General features: G+C 39.4%; 1 protein-coding gene across 5 annotated transcripts in view; it reads left to right on the top strand.

Moving 5' to 3' along the window:
- Positions 1-20,887, top strand: part of Itpr (Inositol 1,4,5,-trisphosphate receptor) — a 1,013,977-nt gene that overhangs the window by 748,517 nt on the left and 244,573 nt on the right. For all 5 annotated transcript variants that reach the window (XM_067141353.2, XM_067141352.2, XM_067141351.2 and 2 more), the window contains exon 36: positions 11,531-11,938. In XM_067141353.2, the coding sequence (XP_066997454.1) occupies positions 11,531-11,938 (408 nt within the window). The remainder of the gene's footprint in view (positions 1-11,530; positions 11,939-20,887) is intronic.

Below are 20,887 nucleotides of genomic sequence, written 5' to 3'. Positions count from 1 at the left end.
TTAAACTGTTAATCTGGTTAAAGAAAATTTAAACCGTTATAGTCATTTGAGTAAACTAGAAATAGAAGAATGTCTATATATTCTGAAGTTCATCCTCAATAATAATTATCACTTTTAATAAGTACAGTTTATCAGCAAAAAAAAGACTCCCCCTGCGATCCCCTATTTCTGGAATATTGGCAGAAATCTACATACAGTAGATAATGTAGAAAAAACTAAGATACTTAATAACTTACAAGGAATATTCCGTTGGTCAAGATAAGTAGATTATATTTTCACTATTATTGACCAATGTATCACTGATAGTAAAATCTTCCCTGAAAAACTTAATACTTGAGACCCTTATATAAAATTTACAGTCAATTCAGAAATAGATAGATTTCTAATTTTTTTTTTTACCTAAAAATTAGGAGAAGTGACAGCCATCTCAAGTTTGAAATCTTTAGGAAGCCCACTCAGACGATAAATACTCTCAGACAGGATTCATTCCTCTCCGGTACCTATAAAAAGGCCACATTTTATTGATCACATTTTATAGCATGATACATAGAGCTCTGAACATCGCCATGTCTAAGAAGGCTTACAAGAAGGAGATCAACTTCGGTTATACTTTAGCACTTTAGCATGCAATAATGGTTTTAATAGTAATTTTATTAATAATAATAATAATAATAATAATAATAATAATAATAATAATAATAATAATAATAATTTTATTGGCTTTATGTCCCTCTAACTACTTTTGTGATTTTTTCGGAGGCGCTGAGGCACTGGAATTTAGTCCCACAGGAGTTGTTTTACCTGCCAGTAAATCTACCGACATGAGGCTGACTTATTTCTTCAAACACCATGAGACTGAGCCAGGATCAAATCTGTCAGAAGGCCAGCGCCTCAACCGTCTGAGCCACTGAGCCCAGAAGTAATTTCGTTAATGGAATTCTTAATAAGAAAAAGAGTAAGCAAGGGGCCTGTTCCACGAACGAACTTTGCAACTTTTCAACTTTGCACGTTTCACTTTTCAATTCTTGCAAAGTACAAAGTCTTTCTGTCCCACCATGATCTATGTTGTACTTTTCAATTTCTTCGGAAAGTGAAAAGTCTTTGCGAATGAGTGATCCGATCAAATTTATTCTTTGGGCAAACTGAATAGGCATAGGCCTTATACTGTACTCTATGATTCTAATGCTTTATTTTTCGCGGCAAACTTGACGGTATAATTGTGGTACCGTTAATTTTAAAGTTTTTATCATGGGAAAAAAAGTTATTACTAGAAGCTGGCTGTGCTGGAAGTTGCCAAGGAGAAAGTTGCAAAGTTCATTCATGGAACAGGCCCCTGTTACAATACTCATAAAAGAAATTAATGAGAAAACGATTTTGTTATCTTAACTTTTTAAATAATAATAATAATATGTATGTATGTTCAGTCTTCAGCCCTAAGGCTGGTTGAATCCTCAACAGCTCCGCCACCAGCTGTCATAGATGGCCTAGACATCACTGAAGAGGCGTACTAGGGAAATGAGGAGCGAGGTAGTTTCCCGTTGCTTTCCGCACTGAGCCAGAAATTGCTATTACATATCAGTCTGCCAAGCCCACTGAAATGCATGCACCAGCCGACCCTATGAGCAACATTTTCACACCATTCATAGCAGGGACTGGCTGCAGAAGGAATGGCATTACTAGCATCGCTCATACCTCAGTCACTTTCATATTGTCAAAGCCAAGTATGAGACAGAGACAGACCAATGAAAGTAACAAAATTACTCTAGCCCATACCAGAAGACATAGTGCACTGTAAACACTAGGTCCTGCCAGCAAAGGCAAAATAATAATAATAATAATAATAATAATAATAATAATAATAATAATAATCTGTACCAAATCTCAAACATCTTTAAAAAAACCTCAACATCGCTTTCAGATCCAATAACACCACCTCCAAACTAATTTATAACGTGAATATTCTTAACAAATCTAATAAATATACATGCATTCTGGGTCTATAAGTTAATGTATGCTCAATGTGAGGCCAGCTACATAGGGCAGACTGGGAGGAATTTTTTAGTCTGCTATAAGATACTCCTCCAGCCAAGCACTTTTTATTCAACTGGAGTGTCAGTTTAAGTCAAATCACCAATATTAAGCATGGCAAGATTTTAAAACTGTGTCAAATATTCTAAACTTTCCTCCTCATAAAATTATGCTGTTACTGTATACGTAAAATTTCTTTCTCACTCATTTTCTTTCATGTAACATAAAGCTTTTTCTGTGTATGCCTTATCATTTGTATTAAACTGAAGATGGACCTTACCATGGGTCGAAACATGTCCTTTAGACATAATGACTGTATAGACCTTTTAATTTAAGTGGTGGATATTTTTGTATTGAATAGGTGGACAATATATGTAAATTCTTGCTAACAAATTTTAACTATACTGCTGTGCAAAACTTACGGACGAAAGTAACTTTCACATGTTGTGTCACTGCCAAGTAAAATAGCTTGATGAAACTTGAACCATACATAGGAAGAACTGCTACAATATGGTACGGTAGACAACTGAAGGGGATGTGCGAAGAGACAAACAGAAATTACACTTTTATACAGAGACAATAAATTACACATAAGTCATTGTGACTCATGATGGTTCCCTGGACATCACAAAAGAAGGGACATGGTTTTTGAAAGGGTGTGTGATCACCACGGACAGCGATGCTAGCTCTGTAACGTGTCCGTATGCTGGCTACAAGACTGGTAAGGAGTTCTTGTGGTAGGGCATTCCATTCCTTCACCAGCGCAGTTGACAACTGCTGGATGGTCATTGGTGCATGTGGACATGCTGCAATACATCTGCCCAGCATGTCACACATGTGCTCGATGGGATTTAATCCATTGCCATGCAAATATTTTCCTTGAAAAATTTACCTTGGAATGCGATTATTTTTTCTACATTTTATGTTATGGATGCTAAAATGCATCAAACTATGCCCATGCAATATTAAGGTATGGTACACCTTGAAACATCCATCCATGTGGAGGGCAACTTTGCATTTGTTGCACCCGAAGCAAGATTCCTTCCAGATTCCATGCTCAAAACAGACTTTACATCTTCTTGATGGGGGTGATTTACTTGCTGTAGGAGCAACCTTTTCAGGAAAATGACCCCATTGCCTTCCCTGTAGTCTCATTGGAGTTGTGGACCTCTTCTAGTGGCATAATCAGGACGGGTGACATCTTCCAGAATATTTTTTTGCATAGGCATTGGGTCCTTGCAAATTCCCTCCCAAAAAGTGTCAGTAAGGAACTGACTCACAATGTCATATTCTGTAGCATTATAATTCAGACGCCTCCTGAGTAAAGTATTTAGCTGCCCAAAAACTGCACATGCATTGCCCTTCGGAACATTACTGGCCAAACTCCAGTTCCAGTTGTTTGATGTGGTGAGGTTATGTACCAAGTTATCTTCATCCTCACTATCACTTTCACGAGTGGAGTCACAGTTCTCAGATGCACTATTGCTGCTAAAGCTACTATCAGATAATTCTGAGTTATCTTCATCACCACTATCAAGAAGAAATTGCAGAATTCTTTCCTCTTCTTCCTCGTGATATTTACATAACATCTTGCTCTGTGGTAGCATTCATTTCATGAACAAGATGACCAACTTTAGAAGTAAAATAAACATTGCCAGAATGGCTCTCGGATAATTCTAAACGTAATTCTAAAGTACAACATTACAGTCAAAAGAAATCGATAGTCAGACAGATGTATTTCCGACTTGAGTACACGGCGATGTTTGTACCCGTCATTGCATGTTAATGAATGCAGAACTCTTGACGGCTGTACCCGTCATTGTAACGGAATGGGTTAAGTCGGGGGAGTGGGTAGGCCAATCCATTCGCTGAATATCCCCTCATTCTAAGAATTCCTCCAGCTGCGCTGTTTGATGCAGTCATGCATTGTCATCCATGTCAGGGCCAAATGCACCCCTGAAAAGATGCTCATGGAGAAGGAGTGCACTGTCACAATAACACTGACCGGTGAGTGTACCCCATTCACAGATTTGGAGATCTCTATGCCCATGCAATGTTATGCCTCCCCATATCATAACACTTGACCACCAAAATTATCATAATTGACAATGTTCCTGTGTGTATTATGTGTTCCACCTCTTGCCAGATGAGGGTACATCTAGAATCACTACACAGACTGAATCTGCTCTCATCTGAAAAGAGCTCATGACCCCATTCCTCGTCGGTCCAGACCTTATGCTCTTGGCACCATCGCAAATGGTGCCGCCGATGTGCGAGTGTCAATGGAGTACAACATAATGGTTGTCGGGCAAACAGACCACTTCCATGCAGTCACCGTGCCACTGTGGAGCGTGGGATTGGGTGCCTTGCAATCCTGGTGAATGTGGTTGCAATTGCACCCGCTGTTGCTGCACAATGTAGCAGTCATCTGCTGCTGTAGTTGACCATATGTCGACCCTCTCCCCTCCTTGTGGCTGCAGTGGCTGTGGTTCGGAATGCTTTCCTTGCACGTGAAACAATGCTGTGACCAATACCAAACTCCTCGGCATAAACTCGTCACACTTCGTCCTTCTTCCAGTTTGCCTCTGATTCTTCCCCATGTGAAGTCACCCAAATGTTGCGTCTGTGCCATATTGTAATGAATGAAAACCACCACAGTGCACCGTAACAGCTCACTGATTGACTCACACTGCCTTGTTTCATTCCTTCATCTACCTCGTTCTGTGAGGCCAGACCCATTTGGAGCTATAGTCGTGCTGACCTCACTCCAGGTTTCCATGCATGTGTGGGAGACCTCTGGCAACATGTTACCACACTTTATTTCCTCCGAGTAGTTGATATGTTGCTTTATCTATCTCGTCCTTAAGTTTTGCACAGCAGTCTATATTATGTCAGTACAGAAGATAAAAATTTATCACATGCTGCTACAGGAACTCATCAGACCAAGCAACATGTTGCTCATCTAGTTCTGGGTTTGCTTTCTCACGAGGAGAAACCAATTTGATCCACTTTCAGTATACACGCAGGCTATGGAAAGTACTTTTACCAATTCAGATTGCAAGGCAATTCTCAGAAAAGAGAATCTGAATATTTTGAGAGTGCTTCACAAGCATGTGTCACATTCCCACAATAAACGCACAGTGCAACAAGCAAGCTGTTCACTTCACAAGCTGTTATCCACAAATCTTGCCTGTCTAGTGTTTCCATGGGTTTGTTGTAACATTCAGTTTGTACGTTATTTGCATAACAAATACATTAATGATACACAGTAATATGTATTGAATAATATTGGTTGACTAATGTGCATATTGTCGTCTTCTCTGCGGTAAATCAGAAGTTATGTACTGAAAGTATGAGTACCTTGTAGCTTAAGGTTGATTGTTTTAAGAACTACATAGGTACAGCTTATAACTGATGATTACAAGTTTGGAATCGCAGTGGAATATGCAACATTGGAACCATACTTATTTTATGTTTAGGTAAAGGATTGTGACCAAATCATTTCCTTTTTTTTTTTCACACACACACTGTACTGATATATGTGCTGTCTGTTATTTATAGTACGATATACATCATTGTAAGATTTGTGTTGCAAATGCAAGGTTGCTACATGAACCGGAAAGGTATTAATCATAAAATCAAGGGAAGCAGTCATTTATATGGGATCTAGCTCATTGATAAGAGACCATTTTCACAACCCCAGGGAGTTTTCAAATCATCCCTCACACACCACACTTGGTTCACATTCATGAACAGTTCTCTGTTATCACGAAGTCTGGCCACAAACCACATATATCATAGCATATTACAAAATATTTTTTCAGGAATTCCATTCTTCACAAAATCCTGGAAAGGATTTACACCTAGATCCCCTATAGGTTTGTGAAATGGATGAGGGTTACCACAGGAACCCTGGCTGCAGCTAAAGAAGCTAGCGAACTTTGATGTAATTACAATTGGCACATGGAATATGCAGTTGTATCATCTTTAGAATTTTATTTCTCTACTGCACGCTTGTGAAACACAGCAAAACCAAACACACTACGGAGGCAAGATTCAGTCCATGATTCTCGAGCATGTGAAGCAGAGGGCTTGCTCATTGTGCTGAGCATACATTGTGGGTAAGTGTTGGGTGCTGGTCTTGATTAGCACTCTTGAAATAATCAAATTCTTTTTTTCTCAGGTGAGTGGGAGTAGGACCTTCCAATTTGAACAAGTGAATATTCTCGCAATGGCCTCCACATATATTGAAAAAAAAAAATCAAATCAGTGGTGACATATTTTCAAAGTATCCTTATCAGTTGTAGCCAGTTGGTGATAATGTGCAACTAATTGTGCATTCCTTGTTTTCTCCCCTCCTTACCAGTCACAGAACTGAACAATTGTCAGTGTTGTGGCTTTTTTTAGAATGTACATTTGAAGCCACTAACCTCCAATCACTCTCATGGAACCAATTTCTACCTCAAAAGTTTTTACTATATAATAATTGCTGTTCATTTTCGATGCCGGCCCCGTGGTGTAGGGATAGTGTGCCTGCCTCTTGCGTGGAGGCCCGGGTTCGATTCCTGGCCAAGTCAGGGATTGTTACCTGGACCTGAGGGCTGGTTCAAGGTACACTCAGCCTATGTGATTAGAATTGACGAGCTATCTGACGGTGAGATAGTGGCCCCGGTCTAGAAGCCAAGAATAACAGCCGGGAGGATTCGTCGTGCCTACCACATGACATCTCGTAATCTGCAGGCCTTCGGGCTGAGCAGCAGTCACTTGGTAGGGCAAGGCCCTTCAAGGGCTGTAATGCCATGGGGTTTGGTTTGGTTTCGTTTCGTTTCGTTTCGTTCATTCTCGATTCACTTTGGTCCAATACTTGGCTGAATGATCAGTGTACTGGCTTTGGTTCAGAGGGCACTAGCTTCAATTCCAGTCCAGGTCAGGGATTTTTACTTTGGTTAATTCCTCTAGTTTAAGGACTATTGTGTTTTTGTTCACCATAATACCCATCTTTATTTACATACTCACATCATTCTACAAACTGCCACAGAAATGCACAATAGTGAAAACACCCCTCTACATAAGGTTGGTGTTAGGAAGGGTATCCAACCATAGAAATGGGCTAAATCCATACGCAGTGCCAACCCCTGATAATTGCAAAGACGCCAGGAGGAAGAAGTGGATTCTCGTTACACCTTGAAACTTTTTTCTTTCATTCTTTCTAATTACACTGTACAACAAAATGTTAACATTTTTCATAGCATGGGAATTAAAGTATGCCATTTTACTAATTTCTGTGTCCTTAGTTCAAATTTGAAGTGAAAGTTCTATCACATACCATTTTCTGTGGCAACCACATTTAATTATTTTGTTTCAATGCTGCTGTTTTCTTTTCTTCTCTTTTTTCATGGTTTTACTTCCAGAGCCAAAATTTTACTACACTCTGCATTCAAAAGTACTCACTTTTATTGAAAAGGTAGTGCTGATCACTGATATGTTATAGAGCGTAATAAACTAATATAAATTGTTAATACATGCACACAACTTTTTCAAAAATTTAATAACTTACAATTTTAGAATGCTTTTCTGGATGACCTCCTTTTGTAGCTGGGCCCAGAACACTAAAAGAGAAGAAACCCAACAGTGGTCAGAAAGCATTAAGGAACATTTTCCTGCAGATCGCCTTTCCATTTGCTGGTGGCACTTTTCTCCTTGCTCGTTGCTGACCACTCCCAGGTTCAGTGGAAAGAAATTAAGATGGGAGTCCTGGAAATGGATTTTAAGGGATGTATTGCAGCCCATTACCTCATATGCCCTTAACAATATTTCCACAAGTTCGATGTAGTTATCTACACTATAATTTCCCAGGAATTTTAACATAAGTTTTGAATGCATGCCACGCCACATTTTCTGTTTCAGTGAGTTTTTCCTTGCACAGAGGATCTTCCTGGATTTTGTGGATTTGAGAACCAATGAAAATACTCTTTTAATTTTGCTTCACTCAACCTGGGAATTTTGTCTCTTAAGTACTGAAAACCACTCTATTTTTGACCATTATATTAACATAATTTTTACTTAAACCGACCTTCTGTGGAGTGTTGGTAATAAAGTTTCCTGAGAATCTATGAGTGAATGAAATTTTACATTTGTTTTGCTTGGTACTAAACTTTGTCTCAAAGGCCACTCCTTCACTCTGTAATTGTTAACTTATCCTGAGAATCCTACTTAGACAAAGAAAAGCAACAATATTTAGTAAATCTTTGTTGCATTCCAGTTAATAGATCAATAACTTTCAGGTCTCCACATGTTTGTCATTTATGATCATTATAACTACTGGTTTTAGGAGGATATCCATATTTTCATAGGTTTCTTTCATATTTACAGCATAAGCCATTAGTAATGAAGGGTAAATATTACCAATATGCGCAATAGTGAAAACACCCCTCTGCATAAGGTTGGTGTTAGGAAGGGTATCCAGCCATAGAAATGCGCTAAATCCATACACAGTGTCCGGCTCAATGGCTAAATGGTTAGCGTGCTCGCCTTTGGTCACAAGGGGTCTCGGGTTCGATTCCCGACAGGGTTGGGAATTTTAACCATCATTGGTTAATTTCGCTGGCACGGGGACTGGGTATATATGTCGTCTTCATCATCAATTCATCCTCATCATGACATGCAGGTCGCCTATGGGAGTCAAATCAAAAGACCTGCACCTGGTGAGCCAAACATGTCCTTGGACATTCCTGGCACTAAAAGCCTTATGCCGTTTCATTTCAATATTACCATTATATAGTAATATGGCTTTTAGACTTGACTGTGACTTGTCAATAAAGAGACTGCACTCATCTGGAATATGTTTTCTACATAACTGATGCATAAGTTCATTCACATCATTGCAGTAAATAAGATCACCCTTTGCGGAATAATATGCCGATAAGCTACGTTGATGCTTTTGATAAACTGATACTTCGGTGCCTGGCTGTAAGAGATTCCATTCCTTTAGTCGAGACGCTAATTATTCAGATTGGGCGTGTGAGTGATTTAAATCTGTTACAAAATCGATTGGCAATGACTAAAATTACACAGGATTTTTTGGGTTCCACGAATTCAGAATCACTTGTCGTCAGTGTAAGAAGTACTGGTACCAGCCTCATGGAAAGAGCTCGACACTTCCCTTGTGGAGTCAATTTTTCAGGTGATTTTGGAATAGGAAGTGAATCACTGTGCTTAACAGGCCATCATGCTGGGGGACAAACCTGGATAGACTATGGAATATTAATATTTTTATGAGAAACCAGAAATTATGGTTAAACAGAAATAACAGTCCAAGACGTAGTCCTGCTTTTTTCATACAATGCAAACAGCAAATGACATAGAAGGGCGAGTGTCATTTAATCAGCCTCTCGAATTATGGGAACGCTTCTGCTACAACAGTATTTAAGTGTTCAATTTTTGTCTTTATCCATTTTAGAGTCAAAGTACAATTCATATGCTTGCTTGATCATCAGAGTAATATCTTCTCTTTGCAATTTACCTGTAAATTGAAACTTTGTATTAATTTTATAAACTACAAGCCTGTTTGACATACTTATAGCTAATCAAATTAATTTTAAAAGCCACCTAATCGATACTTTATCGATTAGGTGGCTTTTTAAATTAATTATATTATACTCATCGATACGGCCATGAAGTGAACAGCTTGCAATACTTATAGCTGTTAAAAGCTCTGTTATTCACAAGCAGAAAATTAACATCTAAACTCAAAATAAATGCGATTACAAAACATTACGTAAAAACGTTCTGCACAATACCAAGTTACAGTAGTCACTACACTGTCCGAGTATCTTTACCAGTACTAATACCCAGTGAAGGAACGATATACATTTATGTATATAAACAGGACATATCATAAAAATGATAAGAAATCGATAACTTGATTAATACCTGCCTGCAATCTTATCTTATGTTCAGTTTAGCCACACAGGAGCACCCACCCTGTGGCATCAAGAGAAAACGGGATTGCATTACCAACAAAATCATTAGGGAATATGGGAAAAGGGAGTGCATTTTTAAATTCAGCACACACAAAAACATAAAGATTTCATTGTTTTAAGTTTTGCCATTTTTGTTATTGTACAGTGTTACATTAGACTTCAGCAATAAATATCCCATTTTAAAAAAAGTATTTCTTTTTGTTACTACACATACTTAACATTTAACTGTGATAATGTATTCTCATTAAACCTTCATAAAGGTGGTCAAATGTTTAGGTAACAGGAGGCCTATCTGTGGTGTAAATAGCTGCATTCATGGTCAGATCTTAAAAGAGATGCATAAGAAAGTGCAGGTGGGGTGGATTAATTCAGAATCTCTATTTTCTTGTGTCACTTGCATCTCATTTTTGGTCTAATAATAATCATTCATTTCTCGTCATCTTGACAGCTGTATGAATGTCTTGCTAGTCATTTCATGTCCATATGTCAGTGTTAAGTGGGGATTTATCATCAGAACCTGGACAGAAATAAACTGCACGTTTATACATTGGAAGAAACATTGAATTAGGAGTTTAATATTGTCTGCTGCTGCTGCTGCTGCTGCTTTTCTGTTGTAGTTTTTGTATCTGAAGAGCACATGCTATGTTTCTCCCTAATACACAAATAAGTTCTAATGCAGTAAAGTATGACTTTGAATTCATCTTTGTGGTGCTAAGCAAAAGGAAAGCTTGGAGATGTGTGTGAATGTACCAATAAGTCCACCCTCTTCCATAGAATCTGAAACATTGGGACTTGACATTCCATTTTAGAAAGTTCATTTCATTTGAACAGGATTTAAAACATGGCCATCTTAGAAGTTAGAGATGGCTTCTCACCTAGGCAGCCATGGTTCAAATTCTGGTCATTGCACAAGTTGTTTCCCCGAATGAACGGTCATGTACTAGTGGTTCAGATTCCATGTAAAATCAGAGCTCTCTTGACTACAATCACAATATTGACTGTCACATAAAACTAGAAGCTTGATTGCTTGGCAGTGGAACACTAGTTTTATGGTATATGCTTGGAAAGCTGTTTCAAGATAGATATGAAAAATCAATATAATATGTTTTGCAGTAGATCATGTTTCCTTTTCATTAAATTGATGGAATATGTTGTACTTTTTAGTTGATAACCAGCCTTAGGGCTGAGGACTGAACATACATAATCTGACATATATTTTGGTAACAACGGACCTTTTTCCAAGGTGAGATGAACTTCCACTTAGCAAGAACAATGCAAATATTGCTTTGTATAGTCTCTTAATAGTATCTGGGTCTTCTAATATCGTCTGAAGTTAATCTACAATCTTTGGAAAAATGTAATCACTCACCACTGCTGTGAATGCTCCATTTATTAAATTCTGTTTATAATGTTGAAATTGGCCCCCCACCTTTCTATGTATGATACCTTATCTTGAATACTGTGTATTTAATTTCTGTTTTAAAATGTTACTGATTAAAGTGTTTTGTGTTTATTTTCAGAATTTGCTGAGAAATCAGAATAATAAAGCCAATTACAATCTTGTCTCGGAAACATTGATGTTTTTGGATTGCATTTGTGGATCCACTACTGGTGGCCTCGGACTCCTTGGATTATATATCAACGAGAATAATGTAGCGCTCATTAATCAGACTTTGGAGACTCTGACGGAATATTGCCAGGGTCCTTGCCATGACAATCAGAATTGTATAGCAACGCATGAATCCAATGGTCTGGATATTATCACCGCTCTAATATTAAATGATATCAATCCATTAGGAAAGACACGGATGGATTTGGTTCTCGAATTAAAGAACAATGCTTCGAAACTGTTGCTGGCTATCATGGAGAGTAGAGGGGACAGTGAAAATGCTGAAAGAATTCTCTACAATATGAACCCTAAACAACTGGTAAGGTGCTATCGCTATGTCTTCAAAGAGTTCATGACATATAAGTTGTGGATTCCTTTTCCTTTCAAATTATGAAAGATAATCATTCACAATTATTAGAATTATTATCAATATGCATATCATGTGATTTTTTTAACTCGAGAAATTTCCTTTTTCCTTGATTCTGAACTTATTTTTATCATGTGTAAGATTTCTTTTTCCTTTCTTCTTGCTATCCAGAGATGAGTTAATACACAATTTCTTGCTTAGATAGCTTCCTCTGTGGATCAGTGCTCAAGTATCAGCCTCTGGATCCCAATATTGTGGGTTCAAAACCAGCAGAGGCAGTGTGATTTTTTTTTATTTTTGACACTCCACATCATATGATGTCGATATGTAAGAGCCCTCTCGTGACACATTTGGTGCTTACCCAACAAAATTAATTTAAACTTAGCCATAGATCGTCCAAGAGATGGTGTCAAATTAAAATGCTTGCACACTGTAGCTGAGGCCATAGGCCTATTATGTTATTGCTGTTATTATTGCTGTTATTATTATTATTATTATTATTATTATTATTATTATTATTATTATTATTATTATTATTATTATTATTCATTCCTTCATTCAACTTCGCTAATCGGCCAACTAGGGACCATGATAAGCCTCACTTTACAATCTGGCATTTGCTCATTTTTCGCTTGCTCCACATCGTCTTCATTAGCTCACTGTGTTTAGCACGATGTTCTTCTGTCCATTTAGCACCAGTTGCCCATTTTTCGTCCCGGAAAGTCCCAAAAGTCTTGATGGCTGCTCTGAAAAGAGTTCGTTCGGTCTTGTGCATCTTCTGTGCCCAGTTCTTTAAGATCTTTCTTGACATTAACGTACCATGGCATTGCCGTTTTGGGTTTTGAGTCAGATATACTGAAAATTTGTTTTGTCCATCGAGAGTCGATCATCCGTTGTATATGACCGTAGAAGCAAACTCTGCCTTTACACATTGTGTCCGTGATCTTCTCTATCTTAGTGTATACTTCTTGCCTGGATTTTCTAATGTAGACGCCATTTTTGTAGTTTGGGCCAAGTATGGTGTGTAGGATCTTTCTTTCTTTCCTCTCTAAATCTGCAAGCAAACATTTCTCGGATAGGATAAGGCATTCCGATGCATACAGCGATACTGGTTTGATGACAGTGTTGTAGTGATGAATTTTTGTGTTCAGGGAAAAGCACTTTTTGTTGTATATGTTGCGGGTGGTTTGGAAAGTGACTTCCATTTTCTTGATTCTTGCTGCTATGGCCTCTTTGTCAAGTCCATTTTGCTCTAATCCATTCCCCAAGGTATTTAAATTTACTAACACAGTTTATCATTCCATATTTGGTGTTTAGTTGTGCCGTATCATCTTTGATATTTGATATTACTTCTGTCTTTTGAAAGGAAATTTGTAAACCTGTTTGTTCTGCTACTTCCTTCAACACATTGATTTGTTCTGTTGCACTTTCGAAATTTTCTGTCATAAGGGCTATATCATCAGCGAACGCTAAACAGTCTATTTTCACTCCATTTTGCTTTGTCCCAATCCTTACGGGTTTGTAAAGGTTTCTTTCTTTTAACGTCTTTCGCCACTCTTGTATTACCTTCTCAAGTACGCAGTTGAACAAAAGAGGTGACAGCCCATCTCCCTGTCGAACGCCTGTCTTGATCTCAAAGGGTTCAGAGAGACATCCTTGGAATTGTACTTTGGATTTGGTATTAGTTAGTGTTGCCCTTCCACGAACCTACTATGCTGGCGTAGCAGGGGGAGAGGTGATACTCCCTCGTGGCGCGTCCCAGGTGGCGGATAGGGGGTCCTAACCGGCTTGCCAGCGGATTTGAGGGAAATAAAGTACCTCTCGCGGACCAAACACACTACCCCCTGCGGGTGGGGGACGCACATGTAGAATACACCTGCAGTATCCCCTGCATGTTGTAAGAGGCGACTAAAAGGGGCGACCAAGGGATGATTGGATAAGGACCATGAAACTACTTTTGATTCGTACCATCATGCGGGGAACACCATGGGTTGCCTGTACTTGCGAGTAGTACCACTAAGTTAGGTACGTAATAGGTTTGTGATTAGTTGCAGTAAAAAGCCTGGCCTGGTGGTTTCCAGTACCCGTGCGTTGTACCCATGTGAGCAACACCGCGGGTGTGGGCGTAGTCTGTGAGTTGTACCGCTATATGAACAGCCCCGTGGGTCAGCGTTGCCTGTGATTGGTACCCACTATGTGAGGAACACAACAGGAATACCGGCACCCGTGACTAGTACACCTAGGTGAGGAACCTTACCGTTTTGCGTTGGCTATGAGTGGCGCCATTGTGTGAGAAACACCATAGGTCTGCGTTCCCTGTACGAAGTGCAATACTTGTGAGTAGTACCATCTTCTGTGGAACACCGTGAGTCTTCGCTACTTTTGATTAGTACCCCAAAATGACATATACCATGGTTCTACTTTACTCGCGACATGTACCATTCTGTGGGGCCTTAGACGTGGATTTAGCACCCCTTCAGACATCAAGCATCATTGTGCTTTATAAGTGGTCCCTTGGTCATAATACTCTAATTAACTACCTTCTTTTTGAGTCTGATTCACTTATTTTTGTTTGTTTTTTTTTTTTTGTTGGGTTCATGTCCATCCATTCATTCATTCTTCATGACGTTTTTTTATTTTATTTTGGTCAGTGGATGAATTTGAACTTTTTATTATTTCATTTCGTACCATTAGGGGCCGATGACCTCGATGTTAGGCCCCTTAAACAACAAGCAGCAGCATCATCATCATCATCATCAGTGTTGCCCTTATTATTGCCAGCAGTTTCTCATCAACTCCCATTTCTGCAAGGATGTTAAGCAACACATCACGATCGGTGGAGTTGTATGCTTTCCTGAAGTCTACAAATGTAGATACATAGGTTCGACCTCTCAGCATATGGTATCTTACTATGGTTTTTAGGTTAAGTATTTGTTCTGCACTTGATCGGCCTTTTCGGAAACCTGCTTGGTATTCCCCGAGTTTGTGTTCAACTTGCTGTTCTAGTCTTTCAAGGATGGATAGTGACAGGATCTTGTAGGCTACTGACAGAAGAGAAATTCCACGGTAATTGTTCACATCTCTTATATTTCCTTTCTTGTGTAAGGGATGGATCAAGGCTAGCTTCCAGTCCTCTGGTAGTTGTTATTTTTCCCATATATCTACAATGGTTTGGTGTAGGATGTCAATTGCTTCTTTGATGATGATGCTTGTTGTTTTAAGGGGCCTAACATCAAAGGTCATCGGCCCAATTGCTTCTTTGGGGCATGTTTCTACAGTTCCACAATCATGGAGTCTTCACCAGGAGCCTTGTTATTTTTCAGTCTCTTTATTTGGCGTTTGATTTCATCGCGATTTGGTGGAGAAGATGGCAGGTTTGGGCTCAGTGGTTTGTTTTGATGGGATTGGCTGGTTTTTCACAGTTTAGAAGGTTGTTAAAATACTTAATTAAGATTGTGCAGTTTTCTTCATTTGATGTTGCAAGAGTTCCATCTTTCCTTAGAAAGCAAAGGGAAGGTGCCTTGCATCCTTTTTTTTTTTTTTTTTGCCATGATTGTTAAGGCTTTAAGTCTGTATGGTCTGACACCATGGTTAGCTGGTTTGAATCCCATTGGTGGAAACAGTTTTCACCATCATAATGTTGGCCGGTAGGGTATAAGACATATACAATTTCCGATCACTAGATTGCATGTCAGAAATCTAGATTCAATTCTGAACCTTTCTGCAGTGTTTAAATGGTGTGAGGGCAAATGGTGCTATTGATGGTGATTTGTCTGTTGGATGGAGACGTTAAGCCTTGAGCAGAACCCCTTGGCGATATTTGACGGGAGTAGGCTTTGTGCTACACCAAATTTCACCCTCTCCTTACTTCGTCCTCCTCCTCCTCCATCCAGTTGTGCAAGTCATCTATGGGCATCATCTGATGACTTTTCTTTAACCCTATTCTCATTGACTGTTGTCTGCTTAAAGCAAATTTTCGTGCAACAACCAGTAGCGTAATCCCAATGCTTTTTCTTAAATACAGTACTCCTGAAAAGCACTGACAGCATTTACAGCATGTCAACAAAATTACTAAAGCTACTATTGTTCGCACTATTATTTTATACACATTTACATCAGCATGTAACTGTTTTGCATATAATTCCTTTTCTTTTTCCAACACTAAATTTTCCACATCCTCTATTTTGACACCTGCGTGTTTAACATCATCAATGTGTGTGAGTAGACTGTGCAATGGCACCTCTTTCTAATCAGGTAAGTCCTGCAATTTTATATCACTATTAAGATGTTCACAACATTCATATTCTAACCATAAATTGGGGATTACATCTTTCTTATAAGTCGTTTTAACACTACCTGTGAGCCGTATTTTACTATTTTGTCCATAAATGGTGCAAGGTTGATATAATGTAATTATCCCTACATTTACTAGATTTACATTTTGTGTTTCTTCACAAACTACGGTTACCTTTGTAAGTTCAGGAGTCAAATACATATATTTATTGTCACTTACAGGTTACCATTCAAGCTGACTGATTTTAATTATGTCTTTACTACAGTCTTTTGGTACCGTTGTTGTTCCCATCAACAAAGTTAAAACAAAGTCTTTTTCTCCATGCACCAATTTTAATACCAGTTCAGATTCACATACTCTGTGAGTTTCATCTACCTGTTTACAATCTCTCACTTGTTCTTTAGTTAACTACATACACTGACTGACAGAGCAAATGCAACACCAAGAAGGAGTGGTCAGAACTTTATGCCAATTGCAGGGTAGACTGACGTCACTGAGGTATGCTCATGATGTGAAATGCGCCGCTGTGCTGCGCACGTAGCGAACGATAAATGGGACACGGCGTTGGCGAATGGCCCACTTCGTACCGTGATTTCTCAGCCGACAGTCATTGTAGAACATGTTGTCGTGTGCCACAGGACACGTGTATAGCTAAGAATGCCAGGCCGCCGTCAACGGAGGCATTTCCAGCAGACAGACGACTTTACGAGGGGTATGGTGATCGGGCTGAGAAGGGCAGGTTGGTCGCTTCGTCAAATCGCAACCGATACCCATAGGGATGTGTCCACGGTGCAGCGCCTGTGGCGAAGATGGTTGGTGCAGGGACATGTGGCACGTGCGAGGGATCCAGGCGCAGCCCGAGTGACGTCAGCACGCGAGGATCGGCGCATCCGCCGCCAAGCGGTGGCAGCCCCGCACGCCACGTCAACCGCCATTCTTCAGCATGTGCAAGACACCCTGGCTGTTCCAATATCGACCAGAACAATTTCCCGTCGATTGGTTGAAGGAGGCCTGCACTCCTGGCGTCCGCTCAGAAGACTACCATTGACTCCACAGCATAGACGTGCACGCCTGGCATGGTGCCGGGCTAGAGCGACTTGGATGAGGGAATGGCGGAACGTCGTGTTCTCCGATGAGTCACGCTTCTGTTCTGTCAGTGATAGTCACCGCAGACGAGTGTGGCGTCGGCGTGGAGAAAGGTCAAATCCGGCAGTAACTGTGGAGCGCCCTACCGCTAGACAACGCGGCATCATGGTTTGGGGCGCTATTGCGTATGATTCCACGTCACCTCTAGTGCGTATTTAAGGCACGTTAAATGCCCACCGCTACGTGCAGCATGTGCTGCGGCCGGTGGCACTCCCGTACCTTCAGGGGCTGCCCAATGCTCTGTTTCAGCAGGATAATGCCCGCCCACACACTGCTCGCATCTCCCAACAGGCTCTACGAGGTGTACAGATGCTTCCGTGGCCAGCGTACTCTCCGGATCTCTCACCAATCGAACACGTGTGGGATCTCATTGGACGCCGTTTGCAAACTCTGCCCCAGCCTCGTACGGATGACCAACTGTGGTAAATGGTTGACAGAGAATGGAGAACCATCCCTCAGGACACCATCCGCACTCTTATTGACTCTGTACCTCGTCGTGTTTCTGCGTGCATCGCCGCTCGCGGTGGTCCTACATCCTACTGAGTCGATGCCGTGCGCATTGTGTAACCTGCATATCGGTTTGAAATAAACATCAATTATTCGTCCGTGCCGTCTCTGTTTTTTCCCCAACTTTCATCCCTTTCGAACCACTCCTTCTTGGTGTTGCATTTGCTCTGTCAGTCAGTGTATATACAGTAATTGCTGTTCTGAATCAATAATAATGTCTGTTTCCGTTGTAATGTTTACATATTCTTTTACATTATTTACGTTATTATTATTATTGTTTTTAATTAGTGTGGGAAAGGAAGTATTTCATACAACTGAAAGTTTCACTTGTCGCTCAGAGGCATTACCACTATATATACCAGCATATTCTTGTTTATGAATGCTTTTACAGTTGCAATCTTGTAAATTAAATAATCTCGAGTCATACCCAACTCTAGTGGGAGGGTTATCCTTTGTGGAAACTGACCTTGTGATTTCCTATAAGGTTTCAAAATCTCAGAAGGGCTTAAAATTTGCACGTGAATTATGCCTAACTGTGCATACATTATCCCAGATGATTTCCCCTTATATTGATCATATACTTGCAAAATGAGATCCTCTATTTCTTTTAAATGCTGATTAATGGCAATCTCAGTATCTGAGTGAACTCGCGTCTTAACTGACTCATCTTGTTTCCCAAAAACCCTTTTATCTGTTCTAAATTTTTTTATTTAAATTTAATTCATTAGCTGTTACGTCATACAAAGTCATATTCATTGACTGTAGCGTAGACTTTACTACAGTCATTTGTTCTTTCGCAAGCTTAAGTGTTGAAAGCTTATCCTTTTCTAATTCTGATTTTTTACCCTGATAAAACTCAGCATTGCCGTCGTCCAAAGTTCCGAATTGCGTTTTTGATAACGTGCCAATAAAATTAAATAAACCTCTCTTTTCTCATCTTACAGTATTTTTAGTAAACTGTTTCAAAATATCCCTTAATTCTTGTACTCTCTGTAAATGATTAACTTCCATTTGCACCTCATGTTGGAAGGTAAAATTTAGCTCACTCTGAAGCTGGTAACATAACACTTGAGTCTGATTACTGTGTATGCCTCTGCTAATTTAATTAGTTTCACATAAGTGACTAATCTCCATTCTGTAGTAGACAATTGTACAGTGGACAATAACAGTGGTGAAAGCACACTTCTTTGCTGTAGTACATTTTCATCCCAAAACCACTCTGTTCTCCCCATGTGTGTCTGGACACTGCTGCAACAATTTTTAAACATGGCTTGCACATATTCTATCATTTGTTTCTGAAAACCTTTCCATTGCATTACTTTCCATACCTTTGCTCTGGGTCCTCTAATGGAAGCCTTTTCTAAATTAAGGAATGTCATCATCATATTATCTCTTCCATATTTTCAATGTTTTACCATTAACTGCCTCATACTGAAGATGAGGTCTATTGTTGATCTTTCATTTCTCCTTGTCCAGCTCCTGCCAGGCCAGGGTGTTAATGGCACTTCTCCTCCGTTGCCTCTGCCCTATCGAAAGAGTAAATTGGCTCTAGTTTTTCCCGTTACCCACCTTAAAGTGACATGCACGACTTGTCCCACGGGACTTTGACTAAAAATGCAGTTTTTCATAATCATCTGCATTATTATCAGTCATACGATAAATACGCGCATGGCGTAAAGGAACAGAAATAACATATTCTTTATTGTTCCATGTGATTACCATAACATCATATGCACCTGATAACATAATCATGAGTGAGCAGATTCCAAATACATAGTCTGGTTGAAATAAGTCCAGCAGTTTTCCACTTTTAGGAATATACAAACAGATAGATAGACAGACAGACAGACACCAAAGGGCAAATTTATACCTCATGTTTCCTCGGTGTTCAGTTACATTAGGCAGAGTTAATTTTCAAGCCGAGTGAAATATTATGCATCCTCTGATTTGTTCCTGTTATGGATCCTTCAGGTAACTGTAGGTGTGCGAGGGTGTCAGTCGCTGGCTGAAGAGCATGAAGCTCGTAGAAAACAGTAATTTTCTCCGTCATTTGAAGAGTAAGCCAAATTATGTACATAACAAAAATTATTTAAAATGAAGGGGGTGTTTCTCATATAGTCTACACACTTTACATGTAATCAATAGTGTAGGAGAAAATTGAAAAACCCTCTTCTGGTCTTCCTATAAACTCCCAGTCTATTCGGTGATTTTTAAATAATATGTATATCGAAATCTGCTCCTGGATGAGTAGACTCTAAATATGAACTTTGCCTTAGATATAATCAATAGCATAAGAGGAAATGGAAAAAACCACTTCTGGTCTTCATATAAACCTCCAATCTTTTCAGTGATTTTTAAATGATATGCATATCAAAACCTGCTCTTGGATGAATAGACTTTAAATATGAAGTTTGGTCAAGGTCTGTTGAGCCGTTTATGCATGATGGTGGAACAGATAGACAGACAGACAGATAAACAAACAACTAACAGACACGAAAGCTAAAAACTACTGATACGATCTTGGGTTGACCTAGAATGGATAAATGTATCAAAATATGGCAGAATTAATTACATTACAGACAGTGGCGGAGCCCTTACAACTTTATTTATAAGATGAAGCTGTGATTATTTCAAACAATTCTTCACAGAATGGGATTCAAATTGTGTTTCCATTTTCCCATCTCAAAGACCTAGCCAATTCATCCACAAAGACGACACACTCCTCACTCACGGGAGACACACTGCTAATGCATTTCCCTTTCATCTCGAAATTTAATTTCCATGACTTATCTCTAATTTTACAGCATTCGTTCACTACTGCAAATCACTTCACACAACCTATCAGCTGGATCATATTAAGAAATACATGCATCATAAACAGCACTCAATAAACAGTCTGTTTGTGGAGTGGTCCTTCCATATTGGTGCAACAATTGCATACACATTTCCTGTAC

Source organism: Anabrus simplex, chromosome 2 (assembly GCF_040414725.1).
Source record: "Anabrus simplex isolate iqAnaSimp1 chromosome 2, ASM4041472v1, whole genome shotgun sequence".
In the NCBI taxonomy this organism is placed as follows: Eukaryota; Metazoa; Arthropoda; class Insecta; order Orthoptera; family Tettigoniidae; genus Anabrus; species Anabrus simplex.
This window is presented reverse-complemented; position numbering and strand designations above follow the sequence as displayed.